Source organism: Hibiscus syriacus, unplaced genomic scaffold, assembly GCF_006381635.1.
Source record: "Hibiscus syriacus cultivar Baekdansim isolate YM2019G1 unplaced genomic scaffold, ASM638163v2 tig00002919_pilon, whole genome shotgun sequence".
In the NCBI taxonomy this organism is placed as follows: Eukaryota; Viridiplantae; Streptophyta; class Magnoliopsida; order Malvales; family Malvaceae; genus Hibiscus; species Hibiscus syriacus.
This window is the reverse complement of record NW_024061957.1, coordinates 537,711-557,512: the sequence shown is the minus strand read 5'-3', so window position 1 is coordinate 557,512 and position 19,802 is coordinate 537,711. Positions and strand designations below refer to the sequence as shown.

Below are 19,802 nucleotides of genomic sequence, written 5' to 3'. Positions count from 1 at the left end.
GTATATTTTTAATTTTTATGAATTCTCCTTCGATTAAAATGCATTGCATAGCAAAAAATCTTTCATTTACGAACATACAATGTTTGAGTTCTAGATTCTTCCCAATTGGCGGACGCCAGCAAATGCGTAAGAAAGGCCCAACACAGCCGCGCATTTTAGAAAAACACGTTAAAATTAGTAACCACCGCCGCTTATCCAACGCAACCCCCAGTCCTATATATAAGCAAATTAAAAGCCCACCAATTACAAATATTTTGTATTTTCTTTTCTTCTTCATGTTAATCGATCCTGAAGGAGAAAATTCCCTTCTCCGAAAGAGAAAATTCCCATCAATTCCCCAGGTAAACAAAAACCCCATCAAAATTCTCTATCTGGATCTTTTTTATCATCCTTATTCTTCCTTAATTCTTCATGTTAAAGTTCAATTTGCTTGTTAGAATTTGTTCAATTCAACAAAGAAAGCAATAAATTTTGGGTTTTTCTTCGTTTAACATGTAAATGGTGATCTGGGTGCTCTGATGTCGTTGTCGAACCAACCGCCTTTATTTAAAAAGATTTCAATTTGAAACTAGCAATTTCTTTGGCTTTTTTTTAGGAAAAAAAAGTGTGTGATTATGAATATATTTTGCTTTTTAAAAGTTTCTCTTGTTCTCCATTTTTGTTTAATGTTGTAGTGCATCATGGAAGAGCAAGTAAATATGGTGAATGTGACTGTTATATGGAGAGGAAACAAGTATATGGTGGAAATGGATTCTAATGCAAATCTCAATGAGCTAGGAGATGAGTTGCAGAAGTTGACTGATGTAAAGGCCGATACCATGCGTCTCATTGTTCCTCAATTGTCTGGAAAAGGCTCGAGAATGCTTCACCCCTTCTCGGATGAGCATTCATGCTTGAGCTTGCAAGAGGCTTCAATTTTCATGGTATTAATCATCCCATCTAGTGTTATATATCCATGAGTATGTTTATTGTTTAATGCTAAATAGAATAAAGTATTCGCATCCTTTCATCTGTTTGGCATGAATTTGTTATAGGCTGATATCTCTGAGTCGCAATTTATGTTGAGCTGAAACTGATTTCATGATTTTCAAGTGCCCGAGAATGTCTTGTTATTTTTTGGTTAAATTGCTACTTGTTTGTGATGTTTTGTTCATGTTTATTAAGTCATTGGGAAAATGAGGGTGTTAATAATTGTTTTTGCTTGAAATTATTTTGAAAGTGGCATGAAGGATTATTATTGAAGAGATTGAAAGTAATAAAAATGCAGTGATGCTATGGATATGATTAACTGAACCCAACCTATGGTACATTGTTCAACTTAAATTCAGGGAAAAACGGTCAGGATGATGGGGGCTCCCGAGTATGAAGTTGACCGAGTTAATCAATATTCAAAGGAAGATCAGAGAATAATTGGATTCAGTGAAGAGGAAAGGAGACTAAGGCAGCGAATGTTAGATGGACCCTCCCGGGTTCTGATAAAACTTCCTCAAGGACCTTATATCTTTTGTGATTTTCGCACTCTTCAACTTCCAGGAGTAGAGGTACTTCTGAATTCATTACCATTGACCTTACAAATCTAAGTAATGAATAATGAAAAAGTTCCATTGACACAATTTCTGTTTATCAAGTTTCACTTGGATTATATTGGTAATTTAATTTTTTTTACACAAACAAAGTGCACATTTATTGATAGAGAAATGATTTTTGGCTCTAGATTCCCAATTTTGCAAATTAAGAGATGCAGATTAAGTGCACCAGACATCTTAAATTATGTTCTTCGTGTGCTATTTGTCAGTATTTAAATTCAAGGAAATGACAAGCTTTTCACTTTTCTAATATTCCTGATAACTATCTCTTACCAGTTACACCCTCCTGCTTCTGAGGCATTAAGAAGGATGCATATGCTTGCTTCAGACCCTGGAATCGTTGCTGTCATGAACAAGGTGCCACAGGATCTATATTTACCCTACTACTTCGCTTAAATGACTCTATAAGCTCAGCTAAACTAATTTCTGCTTGTTCTTGTTGTAAAGCACCGATGGCGTGTGGGAATAATGACTGAGATGGCTCCCGTTGGTTATGTTGGTGTGAGTCCAAAATGCATTCTAGGTTTTAATAAGGTAATGGCCTCTTTTTAAGCTAAGAAAAATAACATATATTAATATTTTCAAGCTCTCTACTTCCAATTATCTTTTATTGTTGATTCTTATTTGTTCTTTCAGAATCATGGGGAAGAGATATCTCTCCGTCTTCGAACTGATGACCTCAAAGGATTCAGGAAATATGAGAGCATAAAAAAAACTCTTCTACATGAACTTGTAAGCTTTATTGAACAAATTTCAATTATCAGTTGTACAAATGTTAACAATGATTAATTATTGTAATCCCTAAAGAGGGAGGTGATCGATTAACAAACAACTGTTTGAGAATTGTGCTTCTGTATATTTCAGGCTCATATGGTATTTTCTGAACATGATTCAAATTTTTACGCCCTGGATAAACAGGTAAAACTACCTTTTCTATGCACATTTTTTTAGTAGGAAACCGTGTTTCATTGCCGATTATTGAATTGAAAAAAATTATTGTCTTGATTTAATGTTACTTCTTTTTCTGCAGTTAAATGAAGAAGCTGCTAGCCTAGACTGGACCAAATACAGGGCCCACACTTTAAGTGGAATCAGACATTCAGATAACTCTGAAGAAGATTATTATGTTGAAAATGGCAGAAATTCTCAGAAAGTTGGTGGAAATATGTCAACTTTGCTGCAAAATGCTAGAGCATCTGCTGTAGCTGCTGCTTATCATCGTCTAATAAACACTTCTTCCAATGTGGAGGCATCCAAAACACACGATGAGCCAGACCCTGATGAACCCATGTTGGTTATGCATGATGGAGATGAAAATCTAGATATTCAAAGTCAAATTAAGGCTCAGGGGGAACATACTTATGAACCAGATCCTGATGACCTTTCTGACAACCAAAACAAGTTTGAACCTGATCCAGATGATTTGCTGCATGGTGAAACTCTACAACTGAAACATCATTCTGATTCTACTCAAAACGGTTCTCAGACAACTCTAGAGAAATCAGCAGTCATGAGTTCAAATGAAGAGCCTGATCCTGATGATTCAAGCGCATCTTCAAATTCTGGAAATGTAGTTGAACCTTTGGCGATGCCGATTCTGGACACCAAGGTTCAGAGAAGTGATATCATAGATGAACCAGATCCTGATGACAGAGAAGCACAACCTAGGATTCCAGGGTGTGCAAACGGAAGAAGTCATGATCCCCATCATAACATAACAATTGAAACCTTGGAAGATCAAGCTCATTTCAACCAAGGTCATATGGAACCCGACCCTGATGATGCTAAAGCTAATGAAATAGCAAAAGGAGAGCCTCATTCAGATGATAGGTTATTGCTACCATTGGGAATATCTGATATGAAAATTGATGAGCCAAATCTGGATGATCAAGAACTACAGAGAATCCAAGAATCTGTGACTGGTATTTGTAGCCGTCTACAAAAGGCCGTTGAGATGTTACGAGCTGAAGTTAATCCCACCGATGCAACTATAATTCTGCAAACTCTTTTTAAGATTATTAGGTTTGCATTCTTGCTCAACTGTCCTTAAATTCATCTTCTTTTTAACACAATAAAGCATTGGTACTATGCATCTGGTTATCTCTTGCAAATTCCAATAGAGGTTCATCATCCCTATTCTGCTTGCATACTTTTCCGTCTTTGTTTTGTGAACTAAGGTATCGATAAAAGCTGGAATTATTTTCTTTGTTGGCAGGAATGTGATTGAACACCCAGATGAAATGAAATTTAGAAGACTCCGGAAGGTAAAGTGCTTGCTAGTCTTGAGGAAAATGTTTTATTTCCATGAGTTAACCTGTTGTAATTTCTCTTTTATGTGGAATCCTTTTTTACGCCTGATCCGTGGTTACTAAATAATCATCTATGTTGCAGGCCAATCCTATAATCCAAAGAAACATTGCAAATTACAAAGGTTTGTTTCCTCTCATTCTTTCCCCCTCATTCTTTCTTTATCTTTCTTTATCCATGTTGCATTTTTGTTGTTGCAGCGGCCATGGAAATTCTTCTCTTGATTGGTTTCAGTGAAGATGTTATATTGGACGAAACTTACCTAGTGTTAAAGCGGAATGATCCTGGTCTTTTATGGCTTGCCAAGTCCTCCCTCGAAACATGTATTGCTTACTAGTTTCATCATGAACCTCTTATACGTGTTAATATATAATGTTAAAAGACATTCAATATGGTGAAGAAATTACATGATCATATTCTGTTGTAATAATTTCAGAAATGTTTTATGAAAAACGAAGTTGGGTTGGAAACGATGTAAATTTCTCTTATTTTTTTTCTTCCTCTTATAGTATGGTACGAAAACACATAAATTTAGCGATGCCTCTCAGTATGTTAATTATATGATTATAATCCTCATATTATAATGCAAGAACATATATGACAAGACCAAAGGTTTAATGAAACAGTTCCAAAACAATTAGATACTTATGCCGGAAACGTGAAATAAAAGAAGTTATATATATGTATATAAATTTTGGAACGAGCAGAACAGTGTTTCATTAACGTAAGACACCCAGAGAAGCAATGCACCAACAGCCAAATCTAGCATGCAAGAAAAAACATTTACCGGTAATTTACAGCCAAATTAAGTTTTATCCATTGGAATATCACTGCCCTAGGATTTCAGAGATTCTTCTCAGGGTCTGCCGCACCAATTGTGAACTCGAGTGGTGGAAGAGCAAAAATAGATGGAGTACCGACAGGAACTGGAACTGGAACATCTGCTTTTGAGAAGCCGATGTTGAATGGAGCTCCAGTAGGTTGGAAGGCAAGCGCCAAGCAAAGCAGGATTATCGTTATTTGATGATCCAAAGAGCTTTTGCTTATATTCCTGCAACTGCTGGTAGATGGCTACCAATCACCGGCAATTAAAAATCAGAAGACAGTACCACTTTTGGGAATAATATATCAAAAACTAATAACAGCAGCTGCAATATCACACTGGAATGAACATCACAAAAGATATTACGACGGTCGTTTTTCCTCATCCAAATAATACCAAGTGATATCCCTGTGGTTTCAATTAAGTGGATGAAACAGCGACATAAAATGGCTTCCATGATATTAGGTAATCTATGAAGGGGCTGGCAAATACCTTGATTTATATCAACAGACGGTCCCCGTTCTTTCACAAACTGATAGCTTTGTGGAAGCCTCCATCCTTTAGATCTCATCAAGAAAGCTATTACAATAGCCGGTGACCTGTTGCAAAGAATAAAATCATCCTCAGACAATTTGTTTCATTTAAATGGGCATACACACCCAAACATCGGTCTTGATGAGAGTCTGTATAGCCTTAGATTCTTCCACCATAGTATATATGCAAAATTTCAATATTTTCTATTATAAAATAACATAAAAGAGGAAAAACCACTTCAACATTCTTGTGATTGTTTTAATGAGTATTACTAGGAAAAGGAAAGAATGTAGTAGTAGGTTGATCAACCTATTTTTTCCAGACATGCAGTGCACAAGGACTGGAGCCTTATCCATCTCACATTGCTCTGCAGAAATGAACCACAGATCATAATATGCCAACGAAAATGTAAAAATCACACGTGTCAACTGGAAGGGACATCGTGAGCAGAGCAAACCACGAAAAGAATATAAAGTTGGAAAAAGTGATTGAGGATTGAGATGTAGAGAAAATATTGCAGAAAGGTTTCAATATTGTGAACATGCAGCAGAATACCCGCAGTAATTGATGAGAATAGAGAAAACCAAGAAGTGTCTCATTATGAAACTATATTCAGTTAATGCTTATCATGACCTAAAATGAGGGTGAATTACTAAATTCTGCTCAAACCAACCTCTTAAAAATAATAGCAATAATGTTTTCGACAATACCCAGATCGAGAAAACCAACAATTTTTTTTTTTTTTTGTCTTTCGAAGAGTTTTCAGTTAAAGAAATGATCTTGAGATTTTGGTTGATCAAAGAGAGAGATTTGAATGGATTCTTATTTAATTGCGTCTCTGATAATAAAATACACAGGTGCTTGCTGAATCAGGAGTGGAGATAAGATTCGTACTTGAATGATTTTTCGTACTAAAAGAGAAAGTATTTACATATTGGGTAAACTCATCCGGAGATCACTAAATTATGAGGTTAATGCTATTTTGACCACTGAATAAAATATTTTATTAATTAAATTATTAAAATTTTAATTTACTCTTAATTAAACTATTGATCATTAATTATTAATCAGATTACTGATAGATAAAAACCTAGGATAAAATATACAAATGGTCCCCGACTATAGGATAGTGTTCTGTTGAGCCTCTCAATTATTAAAAATTACAAAATAGTCTTCATACTATATGGTATTGCTTTGTTGAGTCCCTCAACTATTAAAAGTTACAAAATGGTCATTTGACTATTCATTATGTTCCAAACTCATCCTTTTATGTTAAAAAGGTAACGACCGTCTGAGTTGGACATTAACATGTTAACTGAGATATGATAGTCGTTTGAGATTATGAGATTAAATTTTATCATATCTCAGTCAGCATATTAACGTCTAGCTCAGGCTGTCGTTGATTTTTTAAAGGAAAAGGACAAGTTTGGAACATATTGAATAGTCGGTGACTATTTTGTAACTTTTGATAGTCGAGGGACTCAATAATATAACACCTTATCATTTAGGGACTATTTTATAATTTTTAATAGTCGAGGGACTCAATAAAATAGTATCTTATAGTTGGGGACTATTTGTATACTTTACCTAAAAATCTATATACTAATATATTTTAATTTCATTAATACACATGTAATCAATATGGTCTTAAATAAACTAATTTGATAACACATGTAATCAATATGGTCTTAAATAAACTAATTTGATATATTTAATCTTATAACTTTAAAATTTTTATCGATTTGATCATAAAATTTTTAATTTTAATTACATCAATACCACCGTTAACAACATCAAATTGGCCTCCCGTCACTGTCCCTAATCCAACCTGCCTTCTCTTTAATACCCAAATCAAAACATCCAAGTCTCATGTTAAACTTGGTTTTTCAACTAATTGTTAATTATAGGTTTGATATTTTGCTCGAAACATTGTTATTTTATTTTCATCTTTTAGGGTTTCAAAGTTTGATTTAAGATCGATTTGGTCAAATATATAAATAATAAAGATTAAATATATTATTATATAAATTTATTTATTTATCATGTTAATAATTATTTGATAAATTAATTAAAACTAATATTTAATAATATAATTGATACAAATTTAATTTATAATTAAATAAAATTAACTTTATAATTTAGTATTTTCGTGATAATTTACCCTTTTATATACCGTCTCCCTGGACTCTTGGAAATAAAATAAAGCGAAAAAGAAAGACAGGGTTACCTAGCTTGATTGAGATTCTTGATGATGAACCCGTGAATTTGATCATCAACGCACCATGTGTTTTATTTTATTCTTTCGTTACCATCCATCTTTATCGTAAAATTATTGCTATTATTTTTATCGTCAATCTTTAGGTTATATTTAAGTCATCTTATTCGAATATTATAATATGATTACATTTATATTTTAAAAACTATTTAAAAACATTATTTTATAATTTAATGATACTTGTCCACAAAGCAAGTGTGTCGTAATAATCTTTGTAGGTGTAAAATGTGGTTTTGATCAATTTGATGTGAAGTGGTTGAGAACTTGTACTGACCAAAACAGTAAACACACATGATTTGGTCGGGAATCTAACATATTTGAGCCTAAAAGGGTTGGTTATGCTTTAAACAAGAGGTCCTGTTTAATTTACAGGGATCGTGATGCCCTAAAACTTCTTTTATGAGTTGCGATCCTTATGCTAGTGGTATCTAAGACCCTTATAATACATGGTTGGGTTTTCTTTGTGATAAAAAGCCCATGATATAGATTTAGAGGACGAAGAAAGTTGCAACTTGCTGCGACAACATTCGGCCCGGTTCAAGTCAATTACCCAAACCCAGGTTTTGAATGTGAATGCAATATTCAGCGGAATTCTTAAGCTAGGGCTTTAACTTTTTGGAATTAGGATAGAAAGAATCAAATTCGTTTCTAGCAGATTGCTCTTTATCTTCTTCTTCTTCATCTCTTTAGCCTTTTACACGCAGCAGCCCAGAAAGGTATTCATTGATTTTCTCTATTTTGATTTGCTTGTATTTCTGCTTCAATTTTTCGTCAATCAGTTGCGGTAAATTGATATTGATGAAATTTCCATGCTTTTTCTTTTGTTGTTTTGTAAAAGTTTTTCATTTAACGGTTGTGTCGTGATGGTTCAGATTCTGTTTAATTTCTTGAGCATATAATACTTCTTTATGTGACCAATTCAAGCATGATACGTTTAATATTTGTTGGCTTATCTTCCCCTAATAGGTTTATTGTTGCTATTGTAATAAAGTTACAAAATTTCCCAATTTTTAGTAACCTTGTTTAAATTTTTTACCCTAAAGAACCCTTGGTTAATATTTATCATGAGAATTATCACAATGTCTAGTTTGTTTCATGTACGATGCTGTTACCGTCGAAATCCATCTTCCTTTGTGGGATTGTTGTGCTTCTTGCCGCTTGTAATTGTAAATCGGCCTTTGTTTTGGTAGGTAGGTACACACAGCAAGAAGAAACCATGCCGAAGAACAAGGGAAAGGGAGGAAAGAACAGGAAGAGAGGAAAGAATGAAGCAGACGATGAAAAGCGTGAACTTGTATTCAAGGAAGATGGGCAAGAGTATGCCCAAGTGCTTCGTATGCTGGGCAATGGCCGGTGTGAAGCCATGTGCATTGATGGCAGTAAGCGCCTTTGCCATATCCGTGGAAAGATGCACAAGAAGGTTTGGATCGCTGCCGGTGATATAATTCTCGTTGGACTTCGTGACTATCAGGATGACAAGGCCGATGTGATCCTCAAGTACATGCCTGATGAAGCAAGGCTCTTGAAAGCATACGGCGAGCTTCCCGAGAACACGCGACTCAATGAAGGCATTGTTGACGAGGAAGATGAAGGGGGTGCAGATGATTATGTCGAGTTTGAAGATGAAGACATTGACAAGATCTAGGGTTTTGTATTTCTTTTGTTCAAATGATTTGCATAAATGGCACAAGAGATCTGGGATTTCTCCCATTAGAAAATTATAAGTTCTGAATATGTCAGTATTAGGTGCATGTTGTTACTTTTACTGTAATCGCGTTCCATATCTCAAATTTACTTGTAACAGCAATAATGAAAGTTAGCTTTCCGTGAGCTTTCATACAAGCTGTAGTTTAAGTGCAGCCTTGCATGATGTAGGATGCATAGATAAGAACAACATGCTTTAGCTCCAGGGTGAGATTGATTAAAGGTAGGTGTTACTATTTTGTACCGTGAATCTTGAACCTTTGCACTGTGCAAGCTCAGTGGTATGATGAGCCTTATATTGGATCCGTCATCCGTTTAACGGCACCTTATGCATCAAAGAAGTATTATTAATAATTGTTTTAGGAATTATATTACCTTCTCAATTCAATCAAAAATAATGAGTCATTACGCTTTTGTTTGTATAAATATTGCCTGAATGTAAACTCATTAAACGACTTTAGTAGCTTCATCTATATAGGATACGTGTGTAGTGAATAATTAAAAGATTTTAAACATATATTATCTTGTAATTATTAAAAAAATATTACTATCATAATTATATTTGTATTCAAACACAATTCATTACTGATTTTAATTTTGTCACTACAACAATAAATCTTATTTTTGTTTTTAATTTCACCGAAACCAATCTCGTCATTCATCTGAAGATCCTGGTGGTCATTAGGGCGGAGCTAGGGAAATAGTTGTAAGTAGCTTTGGCAAACCCCCCCCCCCCAAAAAAAATTATAATCTCTTAAAAAATTTTGTAATTATAAATTAATTTTAATGAAAAAAAATATACTTTAATTTCCTTTTAAAAGTTCCTAACTTCGTCTTGGACTGTACTGCTATTGTGGGTAAAAATAATGCTTAATCCAATAATAAATGTCTAAATTATGCATCGAAAAAACGTTGTACAACTTAAAGAATTTTTTGTTAAAAATATCTGTTAAGTGACACATGTGATATTTTGGTAATTTTGAGAATTTTTCAAATCTAAAAAAAATCAAAACTTTAAAACCTTAATTTTAATCCCTTTGTCACTGATGGCTACCACCAACGCCGTCAATCGGCTGAACACCTAACGACATGTGACCGACTGACCAACCACAACGTAAACCCCCATACTTTTGCAATCAATCGAACACTAAATCCCCCTAAATCTATAAAATACTAAATGTAATACTTCAAAACCATAAAATGAAACCTTTCATTTACATCGTTTATGTGTATTAGATCGATTGCGAAAGTATGGGGTTTTGGTCGTGGGTGGTTGGCCAGTCACACGTTGTTGGGTGTTCGATCGATTAACGACGTTGGTGGCAACTGACAATGATACTGGGATTAAAATTAATGTTTTAAAAGTTTTGGGGTTTTTTTAGATTTGAAAATTTTAAGGTTTTTAAAATATATTTTTTATATTTTATTTTAAATAAAAATTCTCAAAATTACTAAAACGTGACACATATTACTTAACTGCGATTTTAAATGACGGTTGATGTCCAAACACCTAAAATAACAATAAAAAAAACGTTAAATACTTATTTTTAACAAAAAAAAAATTACTTATACACTAAAATATTTTTTAATATATAATTTAAATACTTAATTTTATATTAAACTAAAGAGTTTTCTCAAAACTTATAGTCTACCATAAAAGTTCCCTAGAACTCATTATTATAACTATAGAGTTTTCTATCAATCAAGACAAAAGGAGGGCATCATCTGCAAAGTAGGATCATTCAGGGGTTGCAACGTTGTTAAATTCGCTTTTCCAGGAGAAGCCGAGTCCAACCAACAGTGTTGTTTTGGATAAGACATATACGCCTTATGAAATGGTTTAACATTTTGTTACTCTCAACCTCATTTTTTAATATTTTATATGACATAATTACATAATATATATTAAAAATTAAAAATAATATTAAAAATTATATAAAATAAATTATCAACGTATTTTTAAATCACAATAAAACTGATATAAATTGAATATCTTAATGTTTTTCATATCTAATCATCACATGAATAATAAATTAAATGTAAAAATATACATTAATTTTAATTTCTAATCAATCTATCATCAATTTAAAATTAATTATTTGAGTATCTTCATTTACGTAGTTCATATTTTATTTAGTTACTAAAATTCACTTAATTTTCATTATAATAAATCACTTTAATATAAAACTTAATCAATATATACAATCATACAATAATATAAAATGTATAATTACACAAAAATCAGGGTATAATATCCATGTAACCTTACGTTTGTGGGGTGGGGATAGACATCAACTCCATTTGCATGGCTCTAGATCTTTTCCACAGCAGAAATTGATGGTTTCATGGCGACTCTTCAACGGCCAGCTAAATTGCGTGGTGGAAGGGGAATGTTTTGCGTTATTTACACTCCGTCTCAGACTCGCGGTGCCTATAAATAGCGACAGAGTTCGCCTTCGTTTAAGCATCCTTAATTAAAAAGAAAAGGAAATCAGCTATGGGTTCCATTTCCAAAAGCTTCCTTTTACTAGCTCTTTTAGCTGCAGTTGTTGTTCTAGTTTCTTCGAACGTGGCAGCCAGAGACCTTGCTGAAACTACCACAGAAAAGAACCATGGTCAGCAGCTTCTTAATTAATTGTTTATTTTTATCCTCTCCTCTCGGTTATATCGCACGGTTTGATATATGTAAAGCGTTCAATGACAAAATGGAACGTTTATGTTTATTTGCAGGTCATGCGGCCACCGAAAAAACTAAAGCTAACCTAGGAGAGGCCAAGTATGGGGATGACTACGGTGGATATCCTGCAATCCCTTGCTACGGCTGCTAGATTATTACAGAAGGTGCTGCTCTTATGCCGGTGGATGCTCAAAACTCATGCCCGTTAAGCAATGTGAATCACGTGCCTATTAAATTGTTACTTTGTTGTTAACCGTCTACCGTTAGTTGATATATTAAGTTCAGTGGTATGCTAAAAGTTCCTTTCTCTCTCTTATTAGTATTTAAATATGTATTATCTTTTAGTTTAAAGTTTAAGGGATTTGAATAAATAAATTTGTGGAATGTAAGTTTATTTATTGTGCTTTTGAAGCTTAGGTGGTGTCCTGTTCGTAAAAGTGTATTGTTACTTTGTTTTTAGGGTGATTTTTTTTTTCCATTTTGCTGGACAAAAAAGTTAGAGGTCGCTATTTGAGAAGCATTTGGAACAATTTGGCGAAATCAAGAGTCTTAATTAGCATAAATATTGTTGATTGGTTAAGTAAACAATAATCCTAGAATGTTGTAGAAGAATAATTTTGATGGTATTATTCCGATTTGGTGATGAAGAAGTGTCCCCTCTCCTAATTTTTAGTGCATGATTATATATAATGTCCTAGACAATAATCAATCAAGAGTTGTGACATTAATATTGATTGAACATTTTAAGAAGTGATGGCTTAGACTAAAAGACTATATGTATCGACACATAGTTGTTAGTAATTATACGTGAGGTATGCTCAGGGAATAACAAATGATTGACACGTAGTTGTTGATAATTCACAAAATATATTTCATATGTCTAAGAATTTGTATAAATCTTACATTCGTATTTTTAAAGATTGACATAAGCCGTACATTTATATATATGAAAGTTTGCGGGTAATAATGTATATATATTATAAATACGAAAATTATGCTATGATATTGGCATGTAGCCTTACATGGGTTGGGATGATAGACAACTACCGGGGCTTAAAGACTTAAAATATAACTGATATTTAAACAAAAACAAATTAAAAATTCTATTTAAACAAACTTTTTAGTTTTAGACACCAAGATCTTCCGGGATCTAATTGGTTCCGTCACCGTATGCTATTAATAACTTACTCCCTATGATGGTCACTTGTACTATATGGGGAACAAAAGTATCTCCGATTTTCTTTTTCAAGCCTTAATGATTTAAGTGGGTTCTACCAGAAAGTACCCCAAGACTGAGGTTACTGCAACTATAGGATTTGACCAAGTCACATGGCAAGTGGAGGAGACTGAGCTGAAAGCTCAAGGCAACCTTGTATGTATATGCAGGGGTTTCATTCAATCTGTGCAAATTGAACCTTAGAACCATTAGTTGTTGGTTGAATGTTATTAACATGAGAGTTCATACGATAGTCGGATCCATACTTTATTCAGAGCGGACACTTATCTATTTTATAATTTAATTTTTTTTAATTAATTATTAATTTTATTAATTGTATCTTTCTTAAAATTTTATTTATGTTTACCGCATATAAAATTTTTGAACTAGTAATATATATGGGTTCATCCTTAAAAATGTTTTTGGATCAGTCACTACAACAACTCCAACACTCAGTCATGGTTGCTTGACTAATAAATTGGCATGCATTGTAGCCTCGGTTACAAGGTTCTTTTCTCTCGAGTCACAATTGAGTAACATCTGAGTGACCGAGTCAAGTGAAAAGAGCACTCGAGTATACGAAACCACTGGCAAGACAGATTCGAACTCCGAGGGTAACCCAGCTAAATGATGGCCACTTTCTCCTGTTCCGACACTGATGCATTAGCATTTGACAGATAATTGTGATGTTGGCAATATATTCATGCACCATCTGATTCCCTTTCTTTGGAGAGTACAAGGAAGTAGGAACGCCTAGGAGACGATATCTTCGTGCTCCAACATGCTGTAAAAAATCTATTGATCGCACTCCATATGGATAAGGCAGTATTATTACCTATAAGGTACGGCAAACTTTCACTATTAACCATCGATGGCATCCATGCTAAAGCTTATCTTGTTGTCAATAAAATATACAATCCACGTCCTTAAAAAAGAAAAAAAAATAAAACCCAAATATTAAGTTTCAAATTTTTTTAAAAATCCTAATTTTTTTATTAAAAAATACTTAGTCTCAATGTTTCTTAAACGATCGGAGATCATAAGGCGAATGAAAGTTCATATGGCTCACTTTTGGTTTGAGAGGCAGGGTAGTCTCACCGACTACGACGAATAGATGATGGTTGGGTGAAAAGAACGATCTCGTGCGACTAAATGTTGCAATTATTCTCTTTCGGGCAACGAAATACAACGATAAGAGGGTGATTGACCGATGAGAATTTGATGACAAAATGAATTACTGATGGTGGTTAATTCAACAGTATATGGAATTTTAAGTTTGAAGTTTAAAAATTTAGGAGACTTTGAGTAATTTAGAAATTTTAGAAAATTAATGATTTTAGTTTTTTAAATAACACTAAAAGATTAAAAAATATGTTACATGTCAAGTAGTAATTGGATAACAAATTGTTTTAACGACCAATCACATCTTTTAAATAGAAGTGCAATAAATTCATTAGTTAAATAAAGTAGCATCAACAACGTCTTGACATATACATACTAGACAAACGCATTTATAACTATCATAAATAAAATATAACAATTAGCGACCAATGATAGTCTGATGAGCAAGAGCTTGAACAATTAAGGCAACGTCATACAAAGACAAAGCACTCCGACATTCTCGAGCACCTAACATAGAGAAGAGAAACTTGAAGAATATCCATAACAGATGAATGAAAAATCAATCTTCATTTATTTGCAGTCTCATCCGACACATATATCTAACGACCATCGGAATGACACATACAAATGATCGAAGAAACCACACATTTGGAAATCAAGCAATCAATAAATTTCGTAGAATCACAAATTAGGAAGAATACCAATAGAAGAAACTTACACCGAGAGTCCCAAAACATTTGTAGCCATGATACTCTTTACCAGAGAAAGAGTCAAGAGAACACATTATTATAAATATGTAAAATTCGACTAAAAAATAAGAAAATCAAACTATAATTAACGGAAAAATAATATAAATAATAAAAGAAATGGCAAGGAAGTGGCCGGAAAAGCCATTGCCACTACCCTTAATGCAGAGGAGTATGAAAAAACTGCAACAAAGCAATATTGTGGGGGGAAAAACTGCAGCACGACCAATCACCTTAAATGATAATGAAATAAATACAAATAATAATTTGATTTAGTGAGATGAGATATTAAATATTTTAAGTAAGGTCAGGAGTTTGGATATTGATATTTGTAAATTGAGCAAACAAAGTTAAGAGAATCACCCTTTGTGCATCTACTTTAACAAAAAAATATTTACTCGTAAAATAAGTAAAATATATAATTTAGATATTTATTTTATAATTAAACCTTTTTATAAGAAAAAAAAGAAGTTTTATTAAATAAAAAAATAGAAAATATAGATCTATAAAATAAATTTTAGAAAAACAAAATAAACAGACGATTTAGATTACCATAACATGTTGTTATTTAACAAAAGAATCTTAGAACTAGAGAAGAAAACTCCCCGGATTCTAAAATTAAAATGTTTCCTTAATGCTGAAGAAGTGTAAAATAATAAAATTCTACTTTCCTTTACTCCTAATCTCTTGCTATAGGCACTTTTCTTTACGTCTTAAAATTCAACTAATTTATTGCTATTTTATGTTTTAGTGACAATAGGAAAAAAAATGCTAAGCATTGGAATACAAAACAATATTTTCACTTTTAGAAAGGAACAATAAATTCATTGGGATCTAACTGTAGCATATATCATTTTAAATAAGATTAAATTAGGTACCCATTATATTATACATATATTTTGAAATGATTAATTAAAATCTCAGATAACATTTATATAAATTAAGTATGTGTATCAAGTTTTAATGTTTATATGTTCTAATTTGAAGTTTTTTTAATAAGGGAATGAAAGATATACGACATTAGATTCGAGATTAATGTCAATCAAGACTAAATTGTACCGACAAACTAAAAATATAGGGAATAATAAGATTAATGTTTTCTTAATAATGTTTATATTTTCTTCCAAAATTTTTATACCGTCTTTTTCTTTCCATTTTATTTTTATTTAATTGGTGGCGACATCAATCTTAATGTTAATTACCGACTACCGATGATTATTATTTTTCTTATTTTTTTCATACTTTTTCATTTGTTTTTCTTTTTTCTTGAGTTATTTTCTTTCAATTTTGAATAAGAACATTTATAATTCTGAAATGTGTTTCTCTGCTCTTGTGACATATTATTTATGACTTTATGTACATTTTTCGTATACCTTTGTGATCGTTTTGGTGCTTGCACAAAAATCGTCACAATATTTGTTTTTTTATTAATTTATTTGTGGTCACGAATAGTCATATCTCCTCTTTGATAAAATGTTATTTGTCGATATAATCATAATTGTATACCGAAGCAGCGTAGCAGCGTGCCATATGTTTGATTTGCTCACCGCTCCTTTATCACTTTGTAAAACGTCTCGTTCGACAGAAACAATGAGTTTTTAGGAAGGTTAATGAGTTCTTTTGATGTTAGGCGTCATTCTCAAGCGAATATCTCGTATTCCTTTGTATCTTTAGATTTAATATGTATGATTTTTTTTACTATCATTTTAATTTTTTCTCTATATTTGAGTGCTTTATAATTATGATTCTTTTTATTTTTTTATTAATAAAATTCAGTTACCATTATTCAGAAAAATATATAGGTGGCATAAAGCATGAAATAAAATTATAAAAAAAATAACTAAAACATCTATCGTCTAAAAATTAATATAAACACAATATAAATAAATGAATTTGTTGAAATATACTTACAATATTTTATTAAATACAAAATATAATAATAACACATTAATAGTTAAAAAGAACCCGAATAATTGCAACAAGATAGGTAATATATATTAGATCCTAACAAAACACGAACATTTAATTAATAAATTAATCCGATTAAAATTCTTCGTTAGAGAATTAAATTTTTTAATTAGGGTTTGTTATTTTTTTCTCTCTTTTTCCATAGTTACTGTTAGTCTCTTTTATTTTTTATCTTTGTGATCGGCGGTCTCTTAATTTATTATAGAATATCTTTATTTTTTTCTTAAAAATTATCTTTTTGACACGTTTTCTTATGTCTTTATGGTGCGTTTTTCTCTGGCTCTATAGTACGTTTTTTGTTGTTTGGCCATTGTTTTCGTTTTTTAAACGTTATATCTGACACTGCCACGACTGATCAAGATGACACTTATTTGTTATCATGATGATCTTCCCAGCTTTGAACCCTTAGCATGAATTTGAATATTTGACTTGCGTTCGTGGATATTATTTTCACATCGCTCGATTCTGATTTGCGGTATATATGTGGTATTTCAATATATTTATTTCCTTTTGTGGTTCATATACCGATGCAATCAAATTTATTCGTATTTATCTCTTGTTCGAGTTTATAGGTTTTTTAACTTTTTCTTTGTATGACCCTTGTGTGATCTTAAATAACTAGTTTTCTTGAGTTTAAGAAAATATTCTTATTATATGTTTAGTTTACAGCTTTATAATTTGAATAACTTTTATTTTTAATAAATTTAGTTGTTTCTATAAAAAAAATTAATCCATTAATATTCTTTAAATTAAATTATTATGATAAATCAAGTAAAACTAAATAACATGAACAAGACATCCATATATAAACTTAATCAAAATATTATAAAATAACAATAACACGCAAGTGATAAAAATAGCAAAAGAAGACACATATGCACTTGAAAATAAAATGATGAAAATAAACTAAAGGAATAAATGAGAACAATTATACACAAAAAGTAATATACACTATTATTAAATCACTTTTATATTGATATTATTTTTTGGAAAAATATTTTTGAAAAGTACTGTTTAAAATTTAATTATTTTTGGTTGCTATTAAAAATAATTTTAAAAAGATAAAATGTTCACTTTAAACATTATGTTGTGAATTAAAATTATAATATTTAAAGAAAAAAAAATATAATTTCAGCCAAAAATAAATTTTTTAAAGCAAAAATTAGAAATTAGAAATTTGAGCTTTTGAGGTTAGGTTGAAATTCAATAGTCCAACAATAATTTTAGATCAATTTTTGAATATTTCACATTGCTTATGGAGTGGAAAATCACTTTTTGATTACCAAAAGGCTCGCAAACTGACCTTTAATCAGATATTAATACAATTGTAATATTTTCTTTAAATTACAATTAACACTATTACAATAACACTTTTTATATTTTATAATTTTATTTAATATAGAAATAAAATAATTAAAAATAAATTATTTAAGAATTAAACCAACATAATCCACACATAAATTTTCTACCACTCAAACCATATTCGTTATTGGTCACTTTTTTAAAAAAAAATTAAGTAAAAAAATCATTTTCACCCTAAATATATAAAAGTGGTAATATCAAATAATACAAATAATTTTGAAGTGAAGTGTTATGGAGTTTGGCCTATAAATAGAGACGGAGAATGCGTAGGTTTAAGCATGTGTAGTTCTTCAAGTAGCTTGAGTTTGATAAGTAAGAAATCAGAAATGGGTTCCATTTCCAACAGTTTCCTTCTCCTTTCTCTTTTAACTTCTCTTGTTCTTCTCATTTCTTCTCATTTCTTCTCAAGTGGCAGCTCGAGACCTTGCTCAAGCTACCACCCATGTGAACAATGGTCAGCAGCTCTACCATGCCTTCTCTATTTATTTATATAACCCTCTCAATCATATTACATAAATGCCGCATATGTTATTGCAGGTGAGGAAGCTACTGAAATAACCGACGCTGAGCTTGGAGATGACAAGCATCCGTACGGTAGTGGAAGCGGAGGATACGGCGGCGGTTACGGCAGTGGACATAGTGGATACGGTGGTGGACATGGAGGGAAAGGTAAAAGATATGGTGGATGCAGTGGTGGACATGGAGGATATGGCGGACATGGTGGATACGGTGGTGGACATGGAGGATACGGCAGCGGACATGGTGGATACGGCAGTGGAAGTGGAGGTTACGGAGGTGGAGACCAGGAGGAGGCTGCCGTGATTAACAACGAAGATTGAGTGAAGGTGATCCTCCTACGCGGCTAATGTAGCCTTTGCAAAGGGCAATTATCTTAATAAATTGGCCTAGCAAATCCTACCGACTCGGATAAAAGGCTTCCTTACTATATAGAGGAAGTAAAAATTAATAAAATTATGCTTTTCCTAATGAATTGCTCGCTATCGCGTCGCTTGATTTATTATCTCATGGAACTATCAGAAGTATTATTGCACTCTTCTTTTTGTGATCTTCAGCGGTTAAACAAGACTTTGGAAAAAGGTGGTTCCGACACTAATGTAACATAGGAATAAAACTTTTCAAATTTCATCTTTATGGAAAAATAAGATGAAATCACAAGGAAAAATTAAAGGAAGAAAAATGAGGTAGAATGACCTTCACATAAGGAGGAAAAAAACAATCCATATCGGTATAAATTGTCCGTGTTATTTTATTGCGTCGGATTTAACATTTGATCGATCAAAATAAATTAAAAATTAAATGATTGAATTAAAATATTTTAAAATATAGTGACCAAAATATGAATATAAATATGAGTGATAAAAAAATAATTGACTCTAAATATTTTATAAAGTCAACTCCTACTTATAAATGATTAACTCAAACCTTTTTAGGTCTACCAATTTTATTTTTTAAAATAATTTA

At 32.0% G+C, this 19,802-nt stretch overlaps 3 protein-coding genes and 1 long non-coding RNA gene across 8 annotated transcripts; 3 read left to right on the top strand and 1 right to left on the bottom strand.

Moving 5' to 3' along the window:
• The first annotated feature begins 233 nt into the window (after nt 1-233).
• On the top strand, nt 234-4,379 carry LOC120164388. 4 transcript variants are annotated; one of them, XM_039174129.1, is made up of 11 exons: nt 234-341; nt 675-923; nt 1,329-1,541; nt 1,863-1,943; nt 2,034-2,120; nt 2,223-2,318; nt 2,451-2,504; nt 2,617-3,608; nt 3,802-3,850; nt 3,978-4,017; nt 4,094-4,379. In XM_039174129.1, the coding sequence occupies exons 1-11, from the start codon at nt 276-278 to the stop codon at nt 4,228-4,230; spliced, it is 2,064 nt and encodes a 687-aa protein (XP_039030060.1). In that variant the 5' UTR covers nt 234-275; the 3' UTR covers nt 4,231-4,379. The 4 variants fall into 4 exon arrangements, with proteins under 4 accessions (XP_039030060.1, XP_039030069.1, XP_039030076.1 ...); XM_039174138.1 differs by having other exon boundaries at nt 259-341; nt 688-923; XM_039174145.1 differs by having other exon boundaries at nt 274-341; nt 778-923.
• Nucleotides 4,380-4,734: 355 nt separating this feature from the next.
• LOC120163359 (dual specificity protein phosphatase 1-like) lies at nt 4,735-8,743 on the bottom strand. The gene is made up of 4 exons (XM_039173324.1): nt 8,627-8,743; nt 5,560-5,678; nt 5,209-5,315; nt 4,735-4,964 (listed from the first exon to the last, which is right to left on the bottom strand). The coding sequence occupies exons 1-4, from the start codon at nt 8,741-8,743 to the stop codon at nt 4,750-4,752; spliced, it is 558 nt and encodes a 185-aa protein (XP_039029255.1). The 3' UTR covers nt 4,735-4,749.
• LOC120164352 (eukaryotic translation initiation factor 1A-like) lies at nt 8,105-9,322 on the top strand. 2 transcript variants are annotated; one of them, XM_039174101.1, is made up of 2 exons: nt 8,105-8,241; nt 8,720-9,322. In XM_039174101.1, the coding sequence occupies exon 2, from the start codon at nt 8,742-8,744 to the stop codon at nt 9,168-9,170; it is 429 nt and encodes a 142-aa protein (XP_039030032.1). In that variant the 5' UTR covers nt 8,105-8,241; nt 8,720-8,741; the 3' UTR covers nt 9,171-9,322. The 2 variants fall into 2 exon arrangements, with proteins under 2 accessions (XP_039030032.1, XP_039030036.1); XM_039174105.1 differs by having other exon boundaries at nt 8,127-8,241; nt 8,716-9,322.
• Nucleotides 9,323-11,684: 2,362 nt separating this feature from the next.
• On the top strand, nt 11,685-12,304 carry LOC120164380. Its single transcript, XR_005519726.1, has 2 exons — nt 11,685-11,844; nt 11,960-12,304. It is a non-coding gene; the product is annotated as an uncharacterized LOC120164380 (long non-coding RNA).
• Nucleotides 12,305-19,802: the final 7,498 nt, after the last annotated feature.